The sequence below is a fragment of the Lycorma delicatula genome, chromosome 6 (assembly GCF_047948215.1).
Source record: "Lycorma delicatula isolate Av1 chromosome 6, ASM4794821v1, whole genome shotgun sequence".
NCBI lineage: Eukaryota > Metazoa > Arthropoda > Insecta > Hemiptera > Fulgoridae > Lycorma > Lycorma delicatula.
Window position 1 is genome coordinate 84,979,302 of NC_134460.1, and position 19,610 is coordinate 84,998,911.

At 30.4% G+C, this 19,610-nt stretch overlaps 1 protein-coding gene across 4 annotated transcripts in view; it reads left to right on the forward strand.

Moving 5' to 3' along the window:
- Positions 1-19,610, forward strand: part of LOC142325988 (ATP-binding cassette sub-family G member 1) — a 108,208-nt gene that overhangs the window by 70,878 nt on the left and 17,720 nt on the right. For all 4 annotated transcript variants that reach the window (XM_075368020.1, XM_075368017.1, XM_075368018.1 and 1 more), the window contains 5 exons: positions 5,320-5,437; positions 5,862-6,051; positions 13,074-13,219; positions 16,473-16,711; positions 18,993-19,121. In XM_075368020.1, coding sequence (XP_075224135.1) covers positions 5,320-5,437; positions 5,862-6,051; positions 13,074-13,219; positions 16,473-16,711; positions 18,993-19,121 — 822 coding nt within the window. The remainder of the gene's footprint in view (positions 1-5,319; positions 5,438-5,861; positions 6,052-13,073; positions 13,220-16,472; positions 16,712-18,992; positions 19,122-19,610) is intronic.

The window sequence follows — 19,610 nt, forward strand, 5'->3', positions numbered from 1 at the left end:
TTTATATTTATAATACTTTGTTTTTTTTTGTTTTTTTTTTTTTTTTTTGTTTGACGTAGCAAAACTAAAAGTCTCACTGTTTAGGTATTTCCTATAATGAAAGTATATATTGAGTTCGCTTTTAATTCCTACATTATTCATTTTGTGAATTAATCATTAATATTAAATGCCGTGAATATTGATTCTGAACTCCGGAATTTTTGTAGAAGTACATCGTATTTTAAAATCAACAAATTTTCATTTCATGTTCAGAAAATATAATTCTTTATTTATTGAGCGCGAAGATATTATTTCATGACGTAGGGAATATTTAAGAGAAATTAGGTGATTTCTTGAACTCGGTAAGTCAATTTATTATCTAGATGAAACGTAGGTTAATGCAAGACATGTACGGAAAAGGGTGGATACAGAAATGAAGAACATAAAAAATCCTTTTATGAAAGATTTTTCAACTGGGGTGAAATACCCGGCTGGAAAAGGTAGATTAATGAGTCAGCACGTTGGAAGTGAAAATGGATTTTTGAACACTGGTTTATGGGTATTTGAATTTAGATTCTCCCAAAAATATCTTGATCACATGAATGGTGACAATTTTATGCAGCAGTTTACAAAAACTGTCGAAATTTTTACTGAAGGATCCATCGTAGTAATGGATATTGAGCCGTATCATTGCCTGAAAACTGAAAAAATTCCAAGCGATTCGACCCGAAAGTCGGAAATTGCCGAATGGTTAAAATCGAGGAAAATCGCGTACACCGAAGACATGTTAAAAGTAGAATTTTTAAAAATAGTAAAAATCACTAAAACAAAAATATATTCATTATAAAGTAGATGAAATCGCAAAATCAAATAATTGTGCCGTGTTGCGTCTTTCTCCATACCACTGCAATTTTAACCCGATAGAATTTATATGGGCAAAAATCCAAGGCTACATAGAAAGTAGTAATAACATTTAAGTTAATTTATGTAAAAAAATTATTGATACGTGTTAATAGAGTAGATGCAAATTCTTGAAAAAATTGTATTCTACATGTAATTAAAGAAGAAAAAATCATGGGAAGTGTATATTTTCACACAAATAATATTTGTATGAAAATAGTATTGAAGATATTGTGATAAATTTTGGAAACGATGACAATAGTTTAACATTAGCTTATCGGATATAGAAAAAAATCCCATTCGGCACGTCGGAAGGCAGAGATAGATTTCACCGGTGCTAAGTAATTTCCACATTGAAATTAGGAAAAACTTCAAATTTACTCAATACGACAATGGTTGCATATGGAAAAAAAATTGTAGTTGTGTGAAAAAAGGGTTGGTCAAATCAAAAATTGTTTCAGACAAAAGTTTTAGGTAATGTTTAGAGAACGACCACTTAAACGGATTAGATACTGTGCCTATTAAGCGAGGTATGATTTTTTTTTCTTCGAAACCACATTTTTTCCACCCCTGGGCCAATGGTTGGTGATATCTTTACGTATACGTAGATACGTTTTAGGCCCTTATCCAAAGAATAGTAGGAACTTTAAACGAATTCGACATTTTACTTAATTAGAAATTTATAGCGATATTTGGCTTTTTCGAAGAAAACCTCCCCATTTCCACCCCCATGGTTCGAGTTTGTCCATCAACGGACTCGACCGAGATTTTGGGTCGTTATGTTTTATGTATTAATTTGAAAGTGATTGGTGCAAAATTATTGCAGTTATCGTGTCAACAAGAAAGTGATATATATATATATATATATATATATATATATATATATATATATATATATTTATAGCATAAACTTTTGAGCTGACGGTGGTTTTGGAATCTGGGGGGATGTGAAACGCAAAGATATATCGAAATTTTGCGGAAGTCGAATCATGGTACCCATTACAATAAGTAGTTTTCTTATGAAATCTACCTAAAATACATTAAGATAATAAATATTTTTTTCTGTTTTACTTTATGAAATTTTAATGTAGCGATAACGTACTTTCTTTAAATTTTTATCTTTAAGGTAATTTTATCACAATTTCCTAATTTTTCTCTTGCAAGTTATTTTTACTTTACTTCCATGTTTCAAGTAAAGAGATGTGTTTTTCTCGGATGCATTGCGCTAAATTAAATTAGAATCATCAAACTGTTATGCCTGGGTTTGCTGCACGGTTTCGTTCAGGATATAAAAATCCACAGATTGTTACTTTATACGCTTGAGCCTGAGTTCTCGCATGATAATTGCGTTAAATTATAAATCTTGACTTCTGAAGAAGTTGCTATTGATAAAGACAACGTTCGATGTAGACAAAAACAATCGACATAGAAATTATCTATCGATAAAAACGACAAATTTAGCAAAAGAAGTTGTAGATTATTTATTAACACTTTTTTTTGTTAATTATGATTTATGTAGTGGTGAGATTTTGAACTGTGGTAACCATTTCGGGGGTCATAAGAAAGATACAGTTAAAATTTCGTAATGATTGAGTCAGTAGTTTTCGCGATTATCGGTAACTAACGAAAAATACGTCTTTATTATTTTACAGTAGTGAGGTTAGATAAGATGATAGTGTCTTCTGGTGTGATGTGAAAATACTGTTAATAAGATTTATTTAATTAATAAAATATTTAATTTAAGTTTCTGTAATTCAAATAAAGAGTGACTAGGGTAATGGGAATAATGGTATCTCTCTGTAATGAAAATTTGTCTTTGGAAGGTACGACAGGATTTATTTGTTATTCGGTAGCTAATAATTAGGTAGAAAATTGTTGTATTTGATTATTACATTTTAATATTTTATTTTGTAGTGCTTTTATACTATTCGCCCTTTATTTTGACTTACTTCAAATCACGGTACAAAATTTCTCAAACCTGAGCTTAATCGGGTTAAGATATTCGAATAAACGTACGTATAAAAAAACATATTTCCTTTTGAAATCTTAAAATATAATTATAAGTATATCATACTTTATTTACAAATCCATTCTCAACGTTTTGTTTATGTACATATACACAACGTATGATGATTAATCATCATATGGATCTTATCTTTCCACAGAAAGAATAATCTTTTTCTCCATTCCAAATTATCTCTTAAGATATACAAGCTCCATGTAGAAAGCTTAATTTTCTGCCAGCCTTGTATTTTTTTTTTTATCAACCTTCAACCAAAAGAAGAGTATCTGTTTTTTAAAAAATAATAAATAGTTACAGACCAAAATTAGATTTATTTCAGAACCATTGCAAAAGTTTGTATTCTATAATTATTAGCATTGCCTGTAATAATTTTTAATAATGTAAGCAAGCTAATACCTACCTCTATGGTAGAGTAGCATTATCTCTGTCTTTCATCCGGTAAGCTCTGGGTTCAAATCTCAGTCAGGCTTGGCATTTTTCATATGTACATGCAGATTTTATTTCTCATTACAATTAAAAAAAAGGAGGGTAGCTATAATTAGGCATCACTCTGTAGTTCCTTGAGTGAATAATTTAATAATATTTTTAAAAACATTTTTTTTAAGACAATATAGTACCTATGTCACTTGACTTCCTCGTACAGAAAATTTTAGAGCTAGTATTTGAAGATTTTTTTTCCGAGGAGTTGAATTCAATTTAACTCAACTGTTTTTATCACCTGTTCAAAAATACTTTTTTTTTAAATATCATTATAATAAATAAAAGAATACAAATTTTTTAGAATAATAAAGAGAAAAAATTATATTCTATTTATTGATTCTAGCATATTTAAAACAATTTTTTTTAATAATAATTACACCATTTTTAAATAGTTTGTGTAATATTGTTATCTCATTTGTTTATTTTTATTAAATCAGTATATTAGTATAAAATTACACACTTAGTATATTGCATAATTCATTCCTTAATAATTAAAAAATTATTCTAACTATTAATGAGTTCTGGTTCTGGAATGAATTATTTTATATTTGAATTATATTCATAATTTTGATCTTAAAAACAATACTTAAAATAGCTCAAGGTGTGTCAGTCATGACAGTGAGTTGTTTGTGAAAGAAGTACATAATTTTTAATCTTAAATAAATAGAAATATATTTGCTTGTTTGTATAGAGTACATAATGTTTCCTGTTTTTAGCTAATTTATACAAATAAAGTACATTTTATGTTTTCTCTAAAATTCATAAACACAACAACAGCTTGTTAATTTAAAACAAATTGATTGTGATTATCAGAGTTATATATGTTTTTATAATATCAGTTTTTGATTTTATCCAATAATTTTACTAGTTAATTCATAACTGATGGAAAGTATTAAAATATATTAAAAAAGATTACATGTAGCTTTCTATAGGTTTTACTCTGCAAGTATTCTGTGTTGCTATAATACCCAAGTTTAAATCAAGCAAAAATTATATTTACTTTTTTTTGCATTAGTTAAAGTTGTAATTAATATGATCATTACTCATTAAAAAATTTAAAAAAAGTGAACTGTACTAAATTTTTGTAAACTTCAGTAGTCAAAGTAACTAATTCTTTGAACATGGTTTAAGGTTTTGGAAAATTTTCTTACTTCACACCCTTCAATTTTTACTCTTTGAGACATTAAAATTGATACAGAACCACAGAATTTCTTTGTAAAGAATGCAGTTTTCCAATATTTAATTTTAATTAGATTTGTAAGCTTGGTTTTTTAATCAATAAGATACACATTAATGAAGTATTGTGGACAAGAGTCAAAAGTATTAGCACAGATTACACTTTTCAGTAATGAAATCAAACTTTAAGTAAACAACTCTTGTGCTTATCCAATCTTTATAAAATCATATTTAGTGTACTTATTTAAACACTAACTTTTTTCTTAATATATACCATATTTACTCATGTAATTCATTCATCTGTCTTTTTTAAATATACATGTATTATTTGTATGTATGTACATGTATTCAAAAGTAAATATAATTTTCTTACTGATTATTACATTTTAGTTTCATTATAAGCTTATTAAAATTGTTTCCTCACATAAATCATGTACCTAATTTTAGATGAAAAGTGTGATGAAAAAGTGTGTGAATTACGCGAGTAAATACAGTATTTATGTTTCTTTTAAGGACTTGATGTTTTTGTGTAGTCTTAGAATTACAGTTGTTTGGCCTTAAAATAGTCAAGACCAATTTTTTCAATAACCAGGATTGTAAACAAAGGGAGAAAATGTAGGGAAGAGATGTAAGTCTCAAGAACAAAAAACTGCTAGCCACCCAAAAGAAAAAAATAGTTTATCTTCTTAACAGAAATATTATAAATCTGTTAGAATGATTTTAATTTTTATTCTATTTATTTTTTATGTTATTGTACTCAGGAACTAAGGAAATACTTCATAATATAAATGGCAGATTCCAACCAAGCCAGCTTATTGCCATTATGGGTCCATCTGGGGCTGGAAAATCAACTCTTTTGGATCTTCTTTCTGGTTACAGGTAAAATAAATACTATACGTTTTGTTTAATAAATGGAAACTTGTATGAATATTAACCAATAATATGAATTAAAGGTAATTAAGCTGTTACCCTAAATTATTAGCTTTAAATAATAAAATATAAAACATTTTTTAGGCTATATTTTATACATTTTTAAGGAGGAAGTTTTAATGAGCAGCTTAGAAGGAGCACAGCGTAGAAGAAAGTACACAGTGACCTTTTATTTTACAAACATTACTGAATGCTTTGCAATTGAACTAACTCATTTATCCATTAAATTCCTTCCTAGTGCTTCTAACCTAATTAGTGTAAGGGTAACAACAGTAAGAAAAGCTAGCTACTCACTTTCTTTCTCTCAATTTACATTGTCTTTGTTTCAAACTGTAAAAAAAGAAGTTTGATAATTTTCTTATTTTTGTTTCAGATTGACTGGTGTTAATGGTTCAGTATTTGTCAATGGTACACAAAGAGATTTAGATGAATTTAGAAGGATATCATGTTACATTCAACAAGATGACAGGTTACAGCCATTATTAACAATTCAAGAGAATATGGAAGTGGCTGCTGACTTGAAATTACCACCTACAGTTTCACATGAAGAAAAGATTGCAATTGTAAGTATTACTAAATATCTGATGTTTTTTTTTTCAGTTTTTGTTAGTTTATATTAAAAATCTTTATAGAATTTTAATTTTATTATTTAAATGTTTCTATGTTAGACATTTCTTGAGTTGTTAAAGAATATATTCAATATTTTTTAAATTACAGTAATAGAAATCACTGATAGTTGTTAAATAGATTGTTTTTTTATGCAGTGAAACACCTTGAGTGTTGGTTTGTAATGTCTGTATTATAATCATAAATTTCCACTGATTTTCAAAATAAATATTTCTTCTTTATTAAATATACATTTTTGTCTCAGTAGCTCAGTTTGTAAATGAATGATATATTACTATCCTGAGGTTCAATCACTTAATTTCTCTTGTCATTTTATTTTACTGTCTATAGCATACATGCTGCAATGGCTATAATGGGGGAAGTATATAGATCAGCCAAAAAAATCTTAAAAATTTTTTTTTAGTGTTATGCCTTAAGGATATATTTTTTTAAAAAATTAACAGAAAAAATAGATTTAAGTAAATTGTAAATAATCTTAAATTTTTTTTTTACTCCAGTGCTCTCACAAGTCCAAAAATCTATTTTTTTCAGATGTTTGTGTTTATGTACATACTGATGTACTGATGTATGATGGCCTGTAGTTAGTCTTATACTCTGGACCACTTTGACTGATTTTCTTCAAAAACTTGATAGACAAGTATTACCTTCGGAGGAGGGTGAAGATTGTATTAAATTTTTACAAAAATTAGGAAGTGGAAGGGGGGTGTTTTGGCCAAAATAAAATTACCAATTTTTACTAGAGCACTTTCGCAAAAGACTTTTTTTACAAAAGTTGAAGTTTTTTTATCACGATGACTAATTATCAGAAATTTTTATTTAATATTCACTCCCTCCAAAAAATGGCCACATATTTTTCCCTTTTTAGTTGTAGCTTGAATCAGAAAAGGAGTAAATGGGAGTTTTTTGCATCTACATTTTCCACATTAGTAGGCCTTCAAAGATCTATAAAAATGTTTGCCACCCCACTTCTATGGTAACAAAAAAATTTTTTTTATTAAAAAAAAAAAGCTGACAACAGTTGTAGGACTTTTCCATCATGCGGCTTACATACAAGGTCTGTAAATAAAGTATGAGACCAATTTTTGTTTGGCAACCAAAGTGACAACATTGTAAAGTTACTAGTAAACATATGTTTATATGAACAGCTGATTTATATTAGGTTTTAATATTTTTAGTCTATTTATGCCAAGTGAGACGTACACAAACTTTTCATGAAACAAGTTTTTGTTGTGCATTACAAGAATGAGAGATACTAATTATGAGCAACGTTGTGCAATCAATTTATGTTAAACTCAGTGAGATTGCTACTGAAACTTTTTAAAAATTGAAAAGGGCATATGGAGATGATGCTCTGTCATGAGCCCAAGTTTTTAGGTGGTTTAATGCATTTTCAGATGGTTGAGAATCAGTTGCGGACGATCGATGCTCTGGAAGACATCAAAAAGTTATGACAATGTTCAGTGAATCAGAGGTTTGGTACAGTACGACCGGTGATTAACTGTCAGAATAATTGTAGAACAATTGAATTTGAACCATACTACAGTCCATCAAATTTTGACAAATGAATTGGACATGAAAAAAGTTTGTGCAAAATTGGTCCTAAAAAACCTCACTGTTGAAGAGAAAAACAACAGGGTGAAAGAGTGCCGTGATCTTCTAGGGCGAATTGAAACTGATACTGATTTTCTAAAAAAAATGTTATTACTGGTCATGAATCTTGAATATTTGAGTACGACCCAGAAACGGAATGCAAGAGCAAGAAGTGGCACACTTCAAACTCATCACGCTCCAAAAAAGCAAATATGAGCAAATCAAAAATCAAAACCATGCTAATTTGTTTCTTCGATAATAATGGCATTGTCTATAACTAGTTTTTTACCTACAGGACAGACTGTAAATCAATATGTTTACCGAGAAATTCTTGAAAGACTGCAGAAAAAAGTTGCCCACATGAGACCAGCCATCAGAGAAAACTGGATGCTGCATCATAACAGTGCACCTTGTCACACTGCACTCTCAATTAATGAGTTTTTGGCAAAGAAAAATATTTCTTCCTCAACCACCTTATTCGCCTGCCTTGAGAACCTGCGACTTTTCCCCGTTCCTGACTTTAAAAAAAACACCTCAAAGGACACCATTTTGGAATAGTAGAAAACATAACAAAAAATGTAACCGACCATCTGAAGGATATTTTAGTTTCTAAGTTCCAACACTACTATGAAGAGTGGGAAAATGTTTGAAGCGCTGCGTGGCTTCCCAAGGGAACTATTTCGAAGTTGAGTCCATATATAATTGGATTGTAAATAAAAAGTTTTTCTGAACCAGTCTCAATACTTTACTTACATACCTTATATGTATACACACACGACATAATTTAGCATGTCCATAGTTCACAAGCACTCTTTGTGGTGACAGGCGGTACTGTTGACACAGTATACCCACTTAAAGTTCGACACACAACTCCATATTGATAGATTGTGTTTTTAGTGGGATCTGAAGGAATGTATTTATTTGTGCGGTTTCAGTATTATTTTTGTGAATTTTGTCCTTTGCTTGTTAGTAAGGGTGTAATTGCTTGTTTGGTCATTATTTTGGGATATTATTTTCTGTGTGATTGGTTATTTTGAATTTTTGTTGCTGGGATAGTCCTTAGGCTATCTGGGCTATAAGATAGGTGGTTTAATTTATTTAAGTCACCCTTCTGGGTGGCTTCTTCTTGTTTTGGTGTACACTGTAATATAATACTTTTTACCTATTTATTTGAATTTAATATAATTCAAATGAATTTGTTAATTAATCAGTTGTGGTTTTGTTTACATTGGCAATGGCCATATTGGTTCTTTGTGATTGGTCGTTGTGTTTGGCAGCGGCCATCTTGAATTAATGTGCTTCGTCTTCCTTTTTATACATTGCCATCTGATTTATTGGACTTGTTATTGACAGTGAACAACTTTAAATTAATTTAATAGTCTTTGTTTGTTTTTTAAAAATTAATATTGCTTATGTCTGATGCAGGGGGTAAAAAGGGTAAGTCCAACCAGGCAAAAAAATACTTTTGGTGAAGTATTAGCTGAAGTGCGCCCTGATGATTCCTCCTCATCTGGAGATGATGAGCCAAGGGCTGGGATATCTGGTATCTCTATCCAGGTTCAGGATTTAGTGCAGGATTTTGTTCAAGCAATAGGGCATGTGGGAAGTTCTGCTCCGCTTGTGAGGGAATTTAATGAGCAATCTGAAACGCTTATGCTTTCTTAGAGAGTCCCAGGAGCAGCTCAGCTAAGGTGCGTGAAAAGATTATCCCCAGAATGAGAGTATTCAAATTAAATATTTCTGCCATTGTGGAAGGGTATGATGAGTTGGTTGAGTGACCTCCAGAGATGTGCGAGATGATTGTAAAAAGAAAAGGTTCTTTTCAGTTGTAGTGCCTCAATGTAAGCCTTACTCTCAGATAATGAAGGAGAAATGGGAGGTCACTCTGTCTCGAAAGCAGCCTGAGATTGTTCTCGTTAATTTAAAGGAAAGGGTATCGAAATCTAGCAAGGAAATGAAGGACGAATTTCAGGTAGTCCTTCGGCAGAAGAGGTTGAGCCTGAGAATTTGAAATATACATGGGATGAGAAGATGTCGTTGTTGCAACGACAAAGAGATACAATTATAGTTATTTCTGACTCCCTTGAGGTCGGTAAAACCGATATGAAAGTTGCCCCTAAAAGGAAGAGGTGTCCTAAGGTCATCTTGTATGATATTGATCGACATCTGTGTAAGGAGGAGTTAATGACTCTCATACAGGAGCAAAATACTCAGATGGCTGAGGTTGCCTTAAAGGCTGTCGACTGTTATTCAAAACAAGTAGGCACAAGGCAGAGCGTTACCATGCTGTTTTCGAGGTGAATCATGAACTATTTAAAGGCTTCGTATCCAAGAGCAGGTTGTTTATTGACTTCTCTTCATGTAATGTCAAAGAATATATAGATATTCAATGTTGTTTCAAGTGCTTTCAGTTTGGACACACATCTAGTCTGTGTAAACAGCTGGTGGTAGTTTGCTTCCACTGTGGGAATGAGGGACACAAATGAGAGGAGTGTCCTAAGAAGTTGGAGAGCCTGATTTATATAAACTGCAGACGACTTCAGAAGGACCATAAACACTGTGAATAGTAAGGATAGGGCTGTCACAATGTATTGCAATTCAGTATCATTAGATGGTTAAAATTGGACAATTACATACACAGGGTGCTTACATTGTACAGATTGAACTTGGCGAGATTGCCACACGTAGGGGGTTGGATGTTGTTGCAGAATGCATATGTTGTGTCTGGTGAATTGCCAGGTCTTTCTCATTGCAACAGATTTTTATTTTGGTTCTGATGTAGAAATTATCCATTAAATAAAAAATTATCGTAATATGATTTCATAACAACTAAACATATTGTTATTTTAAATATGTTTATAATATGAAGAAAATTATATTTTTATTAGGTACAAAGATTATGTAGTAATATGTCATTAGATTGTTTTAAATAATTTCTTTCAATGGAATATTCAGTCAGTGAATTATTCATGGTAACTTCGTAGTCAAATGATAAAAGTTAATTAATAATTATTTTAGGGTATAATATTTCATATCTTTAGTGTATGTTTCATAATGCATAGCAATATTGGATAAATTAAATACAGTTATCAATTTGTCACACATTATGTAATAGTTTTAGTAACTTATAGGTCATTTCTCACATTAAGCACTCCCGCAATTCAATGCAATTTCAGCATGACAACAACTCTTAACTGAACTGAAAGTTAATTTTCTTTTTCAAAATGTCTTACTTTAAATAGAAAATGATCATATTTCTGTTACATTTTTTTAAATATTTTATACTTGCTTTTCTTATCATAAACATTTCATTAATTTTTTCCGAATACCTTGCTTGCAAATTCGCAAAATGATTTAATGTTTTTATTTTTAAAGTATCTTTTCCAATAACATTTCTGTTTAAACTCTTATGACATTGAATTTCTGTTTTATAAAGTAGCTCTAATTAATTTAAATAATTTACCTCCATGATTTTATTTCCTTTTTCTTCTTTATTCAATTCTTTAAACAATTTTTCTTTTAAGAGTCAACTTAGAAAAAGGAGAAAATCTGTAGGATAAATATGCTAAAGTAAAATAAATAAGGTAAGGATAAATTCAAAAATCAATCCAGAAAAAGGAAAAAATGTTAACCATTTTCATTCTTTGATATTTTCTTGTAGAAAGCACTTAGGATACCTTGAAAAAAAACAGCTGCCATACTTATTCAGTTATCTCAAAAAACAAATACTCAAGTTTAATGTCTCTTGTAGCAGACCACAAACTTAATTGGGATATCTTTCCTGTGGCCACAACTCTTTTATCTTATTTCATGTATTTATATTATCTTACATAATAAAAAATTGCAAAAAAAGTAAGTTTGTGAAAAAATATAGAAACCATATATTAGGAATGTTTTGATTAAAAAAAAAAATTGATTATATGTGTAAGATGAAAATTATTGTTCCTGGTCATAATTGTATATGTGTACTCTGATCCTGTAGAAATATTACTGAAAAGTGTATTTTATATTTGTTAGCACTTTTACATTTTATTCAAAGTCTCCTGTGACCTCTACAAAGCAACCACATTCTACACGGGTGTTCAAGTATTAAATATAAAAAAATATGTTATGATTGGTAAGGAAAAATAATTAAAAAAATAATTTTTGTGACTATACTCGTATTTACAATTTAAAAAAAAAACTTTGAAGGTTACTTTTACAAAACAATACAATTAATCATTTTACATTGTCAACTTTCATGGTGTATGATTTAATATTGAGTTGTGATAAAAAAGAAACAAATAGATGACATTACTGATTCCTATTACCATTTGTTATGTTTTGTTGATATTCTATAAATAGTATTTTTTATTTATGTTTCAGTAACCATAAAAAAAGCATTTGCTTTAGACAGATTAAAGGGTTAGGTCAAGTGTTATAATTCCTATTATTGGAATAACATTATTAACTACTATTCATTGTGTAATGAGTTATTTACATTATGCATATTTAGACTTAGCCTCAAATATTTATATCCCTGAATTATTTCATTTATCATTCTTATTTATTTTATTCGGTAGCTGATCAGTAACTTTGAATTTTTATACAGAATTTTAATTTAGTGAATTTTTTTTTTAATTTAAAAGTTAATTTCAATTACAATGTTTACAATTAATTTCAATCCTTAATGTATATTGTATACTTTTCTTTAGGGAAATTTAGGAGCACACTTGATGATGTTCTCCATACATTATTACATTACCATCAGTGAGTTATTTATTTGACATAAAACTATAGCTTTTGTTTAGGTAAATGTTCCAGTATAAAGAATGCTAATTGAGTGAACCAAATATCCCCTAGAAGGTATACATTAATTACACAAATGATTGTTTTTTGTAGGTATGTTAGACCAGCAAATCTTTTTTACCTCTGATCTCCACTCCACCACAGAGATCACCACTCCAACGATCTCTGTAGTGAAGAGGTAGTGTTTCATCCAGTGGTTTTGTATTTGAATCCCAGTCAGGCATGGCATTTTTCGTACCCTACAAATTTTCAATTTCATATTCACATACAACACAAAAAAAACATGATAAATAATTGTTTTATCAGCCACTGTTAAAACATACATCAGATGCTAAGATGGCTTTTGTTAAAATAAGTTAGACTTTGCAACTGTTAAATTACTTATAAATCACATTCGTATATTTTAGATTATAAGGGAGCAGTCCTGCGAGTTGTATATTTAATTTATTCACTTTGTTACTAATATGGAAGTGCCTAAACACTTCACAACATGAAAATTAATTTTTTAATAAAAAAAAGTAAACATAGCATTTTAAAGGTTAATTCAAACTAAACAATGTTTTGTTTTTTTTTGTTTCAGATTGATGAGATTTTGAAAACATTGAAATTGTCAGAAAGTAAAAATACTCATGCAGGTCTTCTATCTGGAGGTCAAAAGAAAAGATTATCTATAGCATTGGAACTTGTTAATAATCCTTTAATGATGTTTCTCGATGAACCAACAACGTAATTTTTTTTTTGTTAAATATGTAGTTTTAGATATCTATTAACTTTTGGGGTTTATTTGAAAAACATCAAGATTAAAAACAAAAAAAGTCTTGCTTTTTTAGTTAATAATTTAAGACTTCATTTGTATTTTTTGCTATTTTGAGTAAAAATTTAGAATTTCAATTTTTCTGAATTTTATTTAAACTGAATCACCAACCTTTCACATTTAACGTGAAACTAAACGTAGTCACTATTATTATAATAGCTGAATGGATTAGCTAAGTTATAAAAGGGAATCTCTATCATTTTTCTGATAATTTTTTTATCAGGGGGCTTCACCCCCTGGACCCCACGGTTCAGGTTAGCAAAGGTGAGCCTTGGGGTCAACCCAAAGTTTCATCAGGGCTGACCTCAGCACCAGAGTTCACTTCGCTCATCATTCCTGACTAGCCAGGATCTCCGCAGTGTTCATTACCCTCATTGTTGTGAGAAAAAATATTCAATAATTATTGAAACCTGAAGAAGAAACTAAATTGTAAATGACAGAAAAGTAGTAATTATGGTAACTCAAGTACACAGGCCTTTGAAAGGGAAACTTCACAACTTATTTCTTCATAAAGGCTTAAAATCCTTCATTGAAATAACATGAATGTATCCTGCAAATTTGAAGACAAGTTGGTTGTTTTTCATGTGATGTGAGAACATACAAACAATTAAACTTTTGGTTTTATGTATTAGATAAGGAATATTATAGTAATTTATAATAGAGAATAACACTGATTTATTCTTATCCCACCTACTATGAAATTTGTACTTTCCTCAGTTATTTCTTTTTTATTTTACTCCTATTAATAGAAATATCCCTATTATTATTATCATCTCTACTTAATTATTTTCCTCTCTGTAAGTAATAAATGATATGATTATTTATAAATAATAATCATTTGATTGTTTTTTATTGCAGTTATATATTACAACTTAATAAAATCACTGTTAGAAACTTATAGAAAATTATTATTTTCAAATGACAAGCCAAATCAAATTTAGAATTACTGATAATGTTTAATTACATACAGATATTTTGAACTGCATTTGCATTCATCGACAGTGATATTGATCCTGATTTTTTTAGAATACAGTAGCAGTGAAGTTATTGCTGTCTCTTTTTGTTAGGAAGATATGAGTTTAGGGTATGGTCAATGTATTAGATTTGAATTGTACATTCATAAACTGCATCAGTTTATGTTTTATATTTATATTTTTTATTTAACTACATTAAAATTGGCCTTTTTTGCTTGGAAGTACAATATCTGTCCTGTAAAACCTCTACAATCTCTGTTATGAAATCTAGGAGATACCCCCTACTAACAATTCACTTTTTCAAAAATATATTATGGTGCTATTTCCTTTTTAATGACTAGTCTACTCATAAAATATTTTGTTAGTTTGATAGAAGTTTTTCTTTATTTGTCTCAACTTGAAAACATATGTATGTCAAATTTTGTCACTTGCAAGTAGTAGTAAAAAGTTTGACAGATTGTGTGTGACAAGGGCAATGAGAAGCAATGATTCTGCAAATTTTATTCCTTCATAATCAACAAAAGAGATTACAGTGGCTTTGTTAGTTTTTTATTTTTTTTTACATTAGTTTATGTGATTTATTTTTATAAGGTAGTGACCAAATGTTGACTTAATACTACTATGAAGTACTTTTATGTGTTAATCGAGTCTTTGTTTAAAGCAGTTGGAGTAGTTCTTCAGGGGAGATTTTTTACTTATAAGAAAAAAGACCATATCTTGACGCTATTAATTGAAAAATTTAAATAAAACATAACACTGATGCAGTTTATGAATGGTACAAATCAAATCTAATACAACTTTGACCGTATACTAAATTCATATCTTCCTAACACAAATTCATTCACCTTACAGTTAAAGAAGTGTTAGACTATTGCTACTTTTATTGAATCTTTCTTTATAGAGGGAGTAGAGGAAACACATGTTTTTCACTAGTGAATAACTTTGATTCTAATTTTAGAAAAAAAAGTTTTACATTAAATAATATTTTATTGCATTTTTGAAATCAGCATTTCTTAATTAGGTTTGGAAAATAATGTCAGTAAGATGGGGTACTTCTTGTCAGACACAAATTCATAGCCTCTCCTCAAAGCTCTGCATGGCTTTCTCCAACATTTCATTTGACACAGCTTCAATTTCTTGATGAATGGAAATTTTCAGGTCTTCAATTGTGTGCGGGCTGTTCATGTACACTCTTGATTTCAGGTAGCCCCACAGAAAGAAGTCACCAGATCAATAGATCGGGAGAGCATAGGGGCCAAGAAACATCGCCAAATCATGAAATGACATGTCCAGGAAACATGTGTCAAACCACTTTCCTCGATGCTCTTGCTGTGTGAGCTGGGGCACCATCCTGTTGGAACCACATTTCTTTCATGTTCATCTGATGCCATTCCAGTTCTGGACACAGGAAGTTGTTTAACATGTAGCGCGCTGTTGTCACTGTAACTGTGGTTCCCCCATCTTCAAAAAAGTAAGGACCAACGATCCTTATCTAGGAGACACTGCACGAAACTGTTACTTTTGAGCTGTGCAGAGGTTTTTGGTGTAGTTCATGTGATGCCCAGTACCGACTGTTCTGTATATTGACATAGCCATCTAGAAAGGAAAAGGGCTTTGTCACTCATCATTATTAGGGCGTTTGCATCTTCCATAAGAGTGGCGTTTATTATGCCACAAAATTCTTTGCGTTGCTCAATATCCCTTTCAGTTAGCTACTGGACGATCATTATTTTGTATGGGTGAAATTTGAGATTACCATGCAAGATGCGATGAAGCAAATGATGTTTCATACCCAGCCCTACAACCTGTCGCCTAGCGGATCGTTTCAGACTAGCGACAACTGCCCTTTTCTGTCTGTTTATGTTTTCCGGAGTTCAGACTGAACAGGGAAGGCCAGGTGGTGTTTTCTTCATAACAGATCCAGTACTTCTAAACACCTCAGCTCATTGGAGTATGGTGTTTGGATCTGGAAGTGCACCTTGACATTTGACATATTGCCTTGACTGAAGAATACTGCCTGTAGTATAGTAAGTTGTAATTAAAAAAGTGACCTTAAAATAAATAAATGTCATCCATAAAAAAATCACTATTTTAGTCTTATAAACTTGCCAGTCTGTAGAAATGTTGTAAGATACTGTAAATAATGGTTGTTTATACCTTAATTTAATTACCACTAATGTTTTTTTTTCAGTGGATTAGACAGTTCATCTTGTATGCAGTGTGTCATGTTACTGAAATTATTAGCAACTCAAGGACGAACAATAGTGTGTACAATTCATCAGCCTAGTGCATCATTATTTCAAAAATTTGATCATGTATACGTGTTATCTAGAGGAGAATGTCTCTACCAAGGCTCGCCTGCAAATCTCATACCGTTTCTACAGAATATGGAACTTCCGTGTCCTAAATATCATAATCCTGCTGATCATAGTAAGTTGATCATAAAATGTAAATATTTTTCGGTTAGAACATACAAATTATGAAAATTGAATATATATTTATGTATTACATTTTCTGGAATTTTTTATGTAAACATGATATTATCTATTTTCATATGGATAATGAAGTCCATTTTTGGTGTTTTCCATCCAATTTTACCATATAATTTACAATAACATAATTCATTTACTGAAGCATATGTAAACAACATTACAAAATTCCCAACTTGTAGTTTACATGTTATCAAAACCTACAGTCTGAAGATCTGCAAAAACAACAGTACAAAACAGTTCATATAAGAAACAATGAGTTCTGCTATAGGCAGGTTTATTTATTTTCTTAGAAAACAGGCTGATACTCAATTACAGTCTTATTGATAAATCATTAAATTTCATAGCATATGAAAAATGTCATATCTGACCACAATTCAAATCCCGAATCTTCTACTTAATTGGCAGATTTCCCTCTTTACTGCAGAGATTGAAGGATATATACTTTGAGAATATATAGGTTACTAACTGAAAACAGAACCTTTCACTGTTTTACCATTCACTAAATGGGTTTCTAACCACTTTAAGATGATTGCTCCTAAGCAAAAATGCTATCTGCAATTCTGCTGAGGAATAGATTGGATTATAGACACTAAAAAATTGCTTGAAATTTATTTTAGATATTTAGGAAGCTAATGAATTTTATTATCTTATTAAAGAATTCTTATTAGCCAATTTGATAACTTGGGCGGATAAACCTGTTATGAAAATTTCAAGCCAGAAACACTAAGATTGGTACACCCATCCATGTAAATTAGAATGTGTCCTTTTTTGAAACTGCCACCACTGTAGTTCAGTTGTGTGTCAGGGAATAAAAAGTATCTGTTCTCAGTTATTTTTCATCTCTGTTTACATTGCTTCCAATTAGATATATTCTTTGTTATATTGATCAGCAAATTGTACACATTCTAATTTTCTACTTTTACTTTTTTGTTCTTCTACTTTTTCCATTTTTCTTCAATACCATTGCTGCTTTTTTTATGTATTAGATTATATTTTCCTTCTCTTTCTTGGTTTTCTATGGCAGCACACTTTTCCTATAACCACTTTTTCTTGCTATTTCAGTTTTTTATTAATTCATTATTAAGCTTTCTAGTTCCTAAGGTATGTGTACGAAAACCTGTTATGAACATTTCAAGCCCGAATCACTAAGGTTGGTAGACTTATCCATGTAGATTAGAATATCTACTTTATTTGAAATCAATGATCATTCACACTATTTGGCTCCCCTCCTGTACTTGTTTTTTTCAGTATGCTATTTTGCATCTGTTTGACTACCTCTTTGTTTTTTAGTTTTTTCAAATTGTAGGTACTTAGTTTCTGACCAACCTTTATTTTCTTGAGCTTCAAGTTGATTTCTGCTATTACTAAATTGCGATCAGAGTTTATATCTGCATATAATTATATATTTTTCATATACTTCTTATATATTTGTTGTATGAACATGTAATCAGTTTGATACTTCTCTCCATCCAATCTTGACACCCATGTATATCTACTTCTTTTTTGATTTTTAAACATTGTGTTTCCCACTACCATATCATTTTCCATACAGAACTCAACTAATTTCTCTTCTCTTTTGTTTCTGTTACCTAAACCATATTTTCCTATTATCTTGCCTTCTTGTCCTTCACCAACCACAGCATTCCAGTCTCCCATCATCACTACACATGCCTGTCATCTTTCTCTAGTATATTTTCCAGCCTTTCATAACACTCCCCAACTTCTTCATTATATTGTGATGTTGTCATATATATATGAATTATAACAAGAGTTTTTTTTTAATACCTTCTATCCTTATCATCATAAGGCGATCATCAATATATTCCACCTTAATTACTTTTCCTACTAGTTTCTTTTTTTATTAATACACCAACTCCATTCCTTCCACTTCTTTTGGCACCTGAGTAATACAACTGAAAGTCCCCACTTGACATTTCTCCATTTCTCCTTAGTCCCATACCATGATCAAATAAGGATATCCTTAAGGATCTTTAATGCAGTGGTTTCCCATTACCTTCTGTATTACAGTGCTGTTGTTCTGGTGATTCATCTGCCTTCAGGGGCAATTTTTCACCCCCAAGGCAATAGAGTGCCCTTCCTTCTACCCAGTCATCCACCCTCAACAGAGGTTGTTGGCATTTGGTAGAAGGAGGGTCCATTTATACTGATAGCCAATTGGTTGTTACATTAAAGTAATAGTAATGTTTTGTTTTTTTCAGTTATTGAACTTGCCTGTGGTGAATATGGTGAAGATAAAATTAATTCATTAGTTATAGGTACAGAAAATGGACAGTGCGTTAGATGGTTTGCTAATGGTGATATTACTAGCTCAAATAATATTCCTGCAGGTAATTTAATGTAATTATACTTAATTTTCACTCATGTTATATTTTTAAAATATCTATAAATTTGTTACATTGATTAGTTATTATTTTGAATAGTTATTTATTGTTCTGTCATTTGGCCATCACATCTGCAATATGAAGGAAGCTTTTGTTATAAGATACATAATAAAATGAACACAGTAAAATCTTATAAAATTAATTTTATATTTCATCCTTCATGGGCATCACAAGGACATTTTTAACATTTTCATTGCAATTAGGAATGAAAATCATATCAGGGCTCACAGATAGATATTGATACTTCTTATCAAGCATAGATCCTGTTCACTCAAACTTCTTTATGAGCTCATGTATGGATGACTTGGTGGGTGGATCACTGTTGAACTTTGCACAGAATTTTTCTTGCACTCCTTTGATCTATCTGCTGTGTGCATAATATTCCTTGACAATGAATATTCTTGCATCCTTCATCAGCAGCATATTCATATGTAT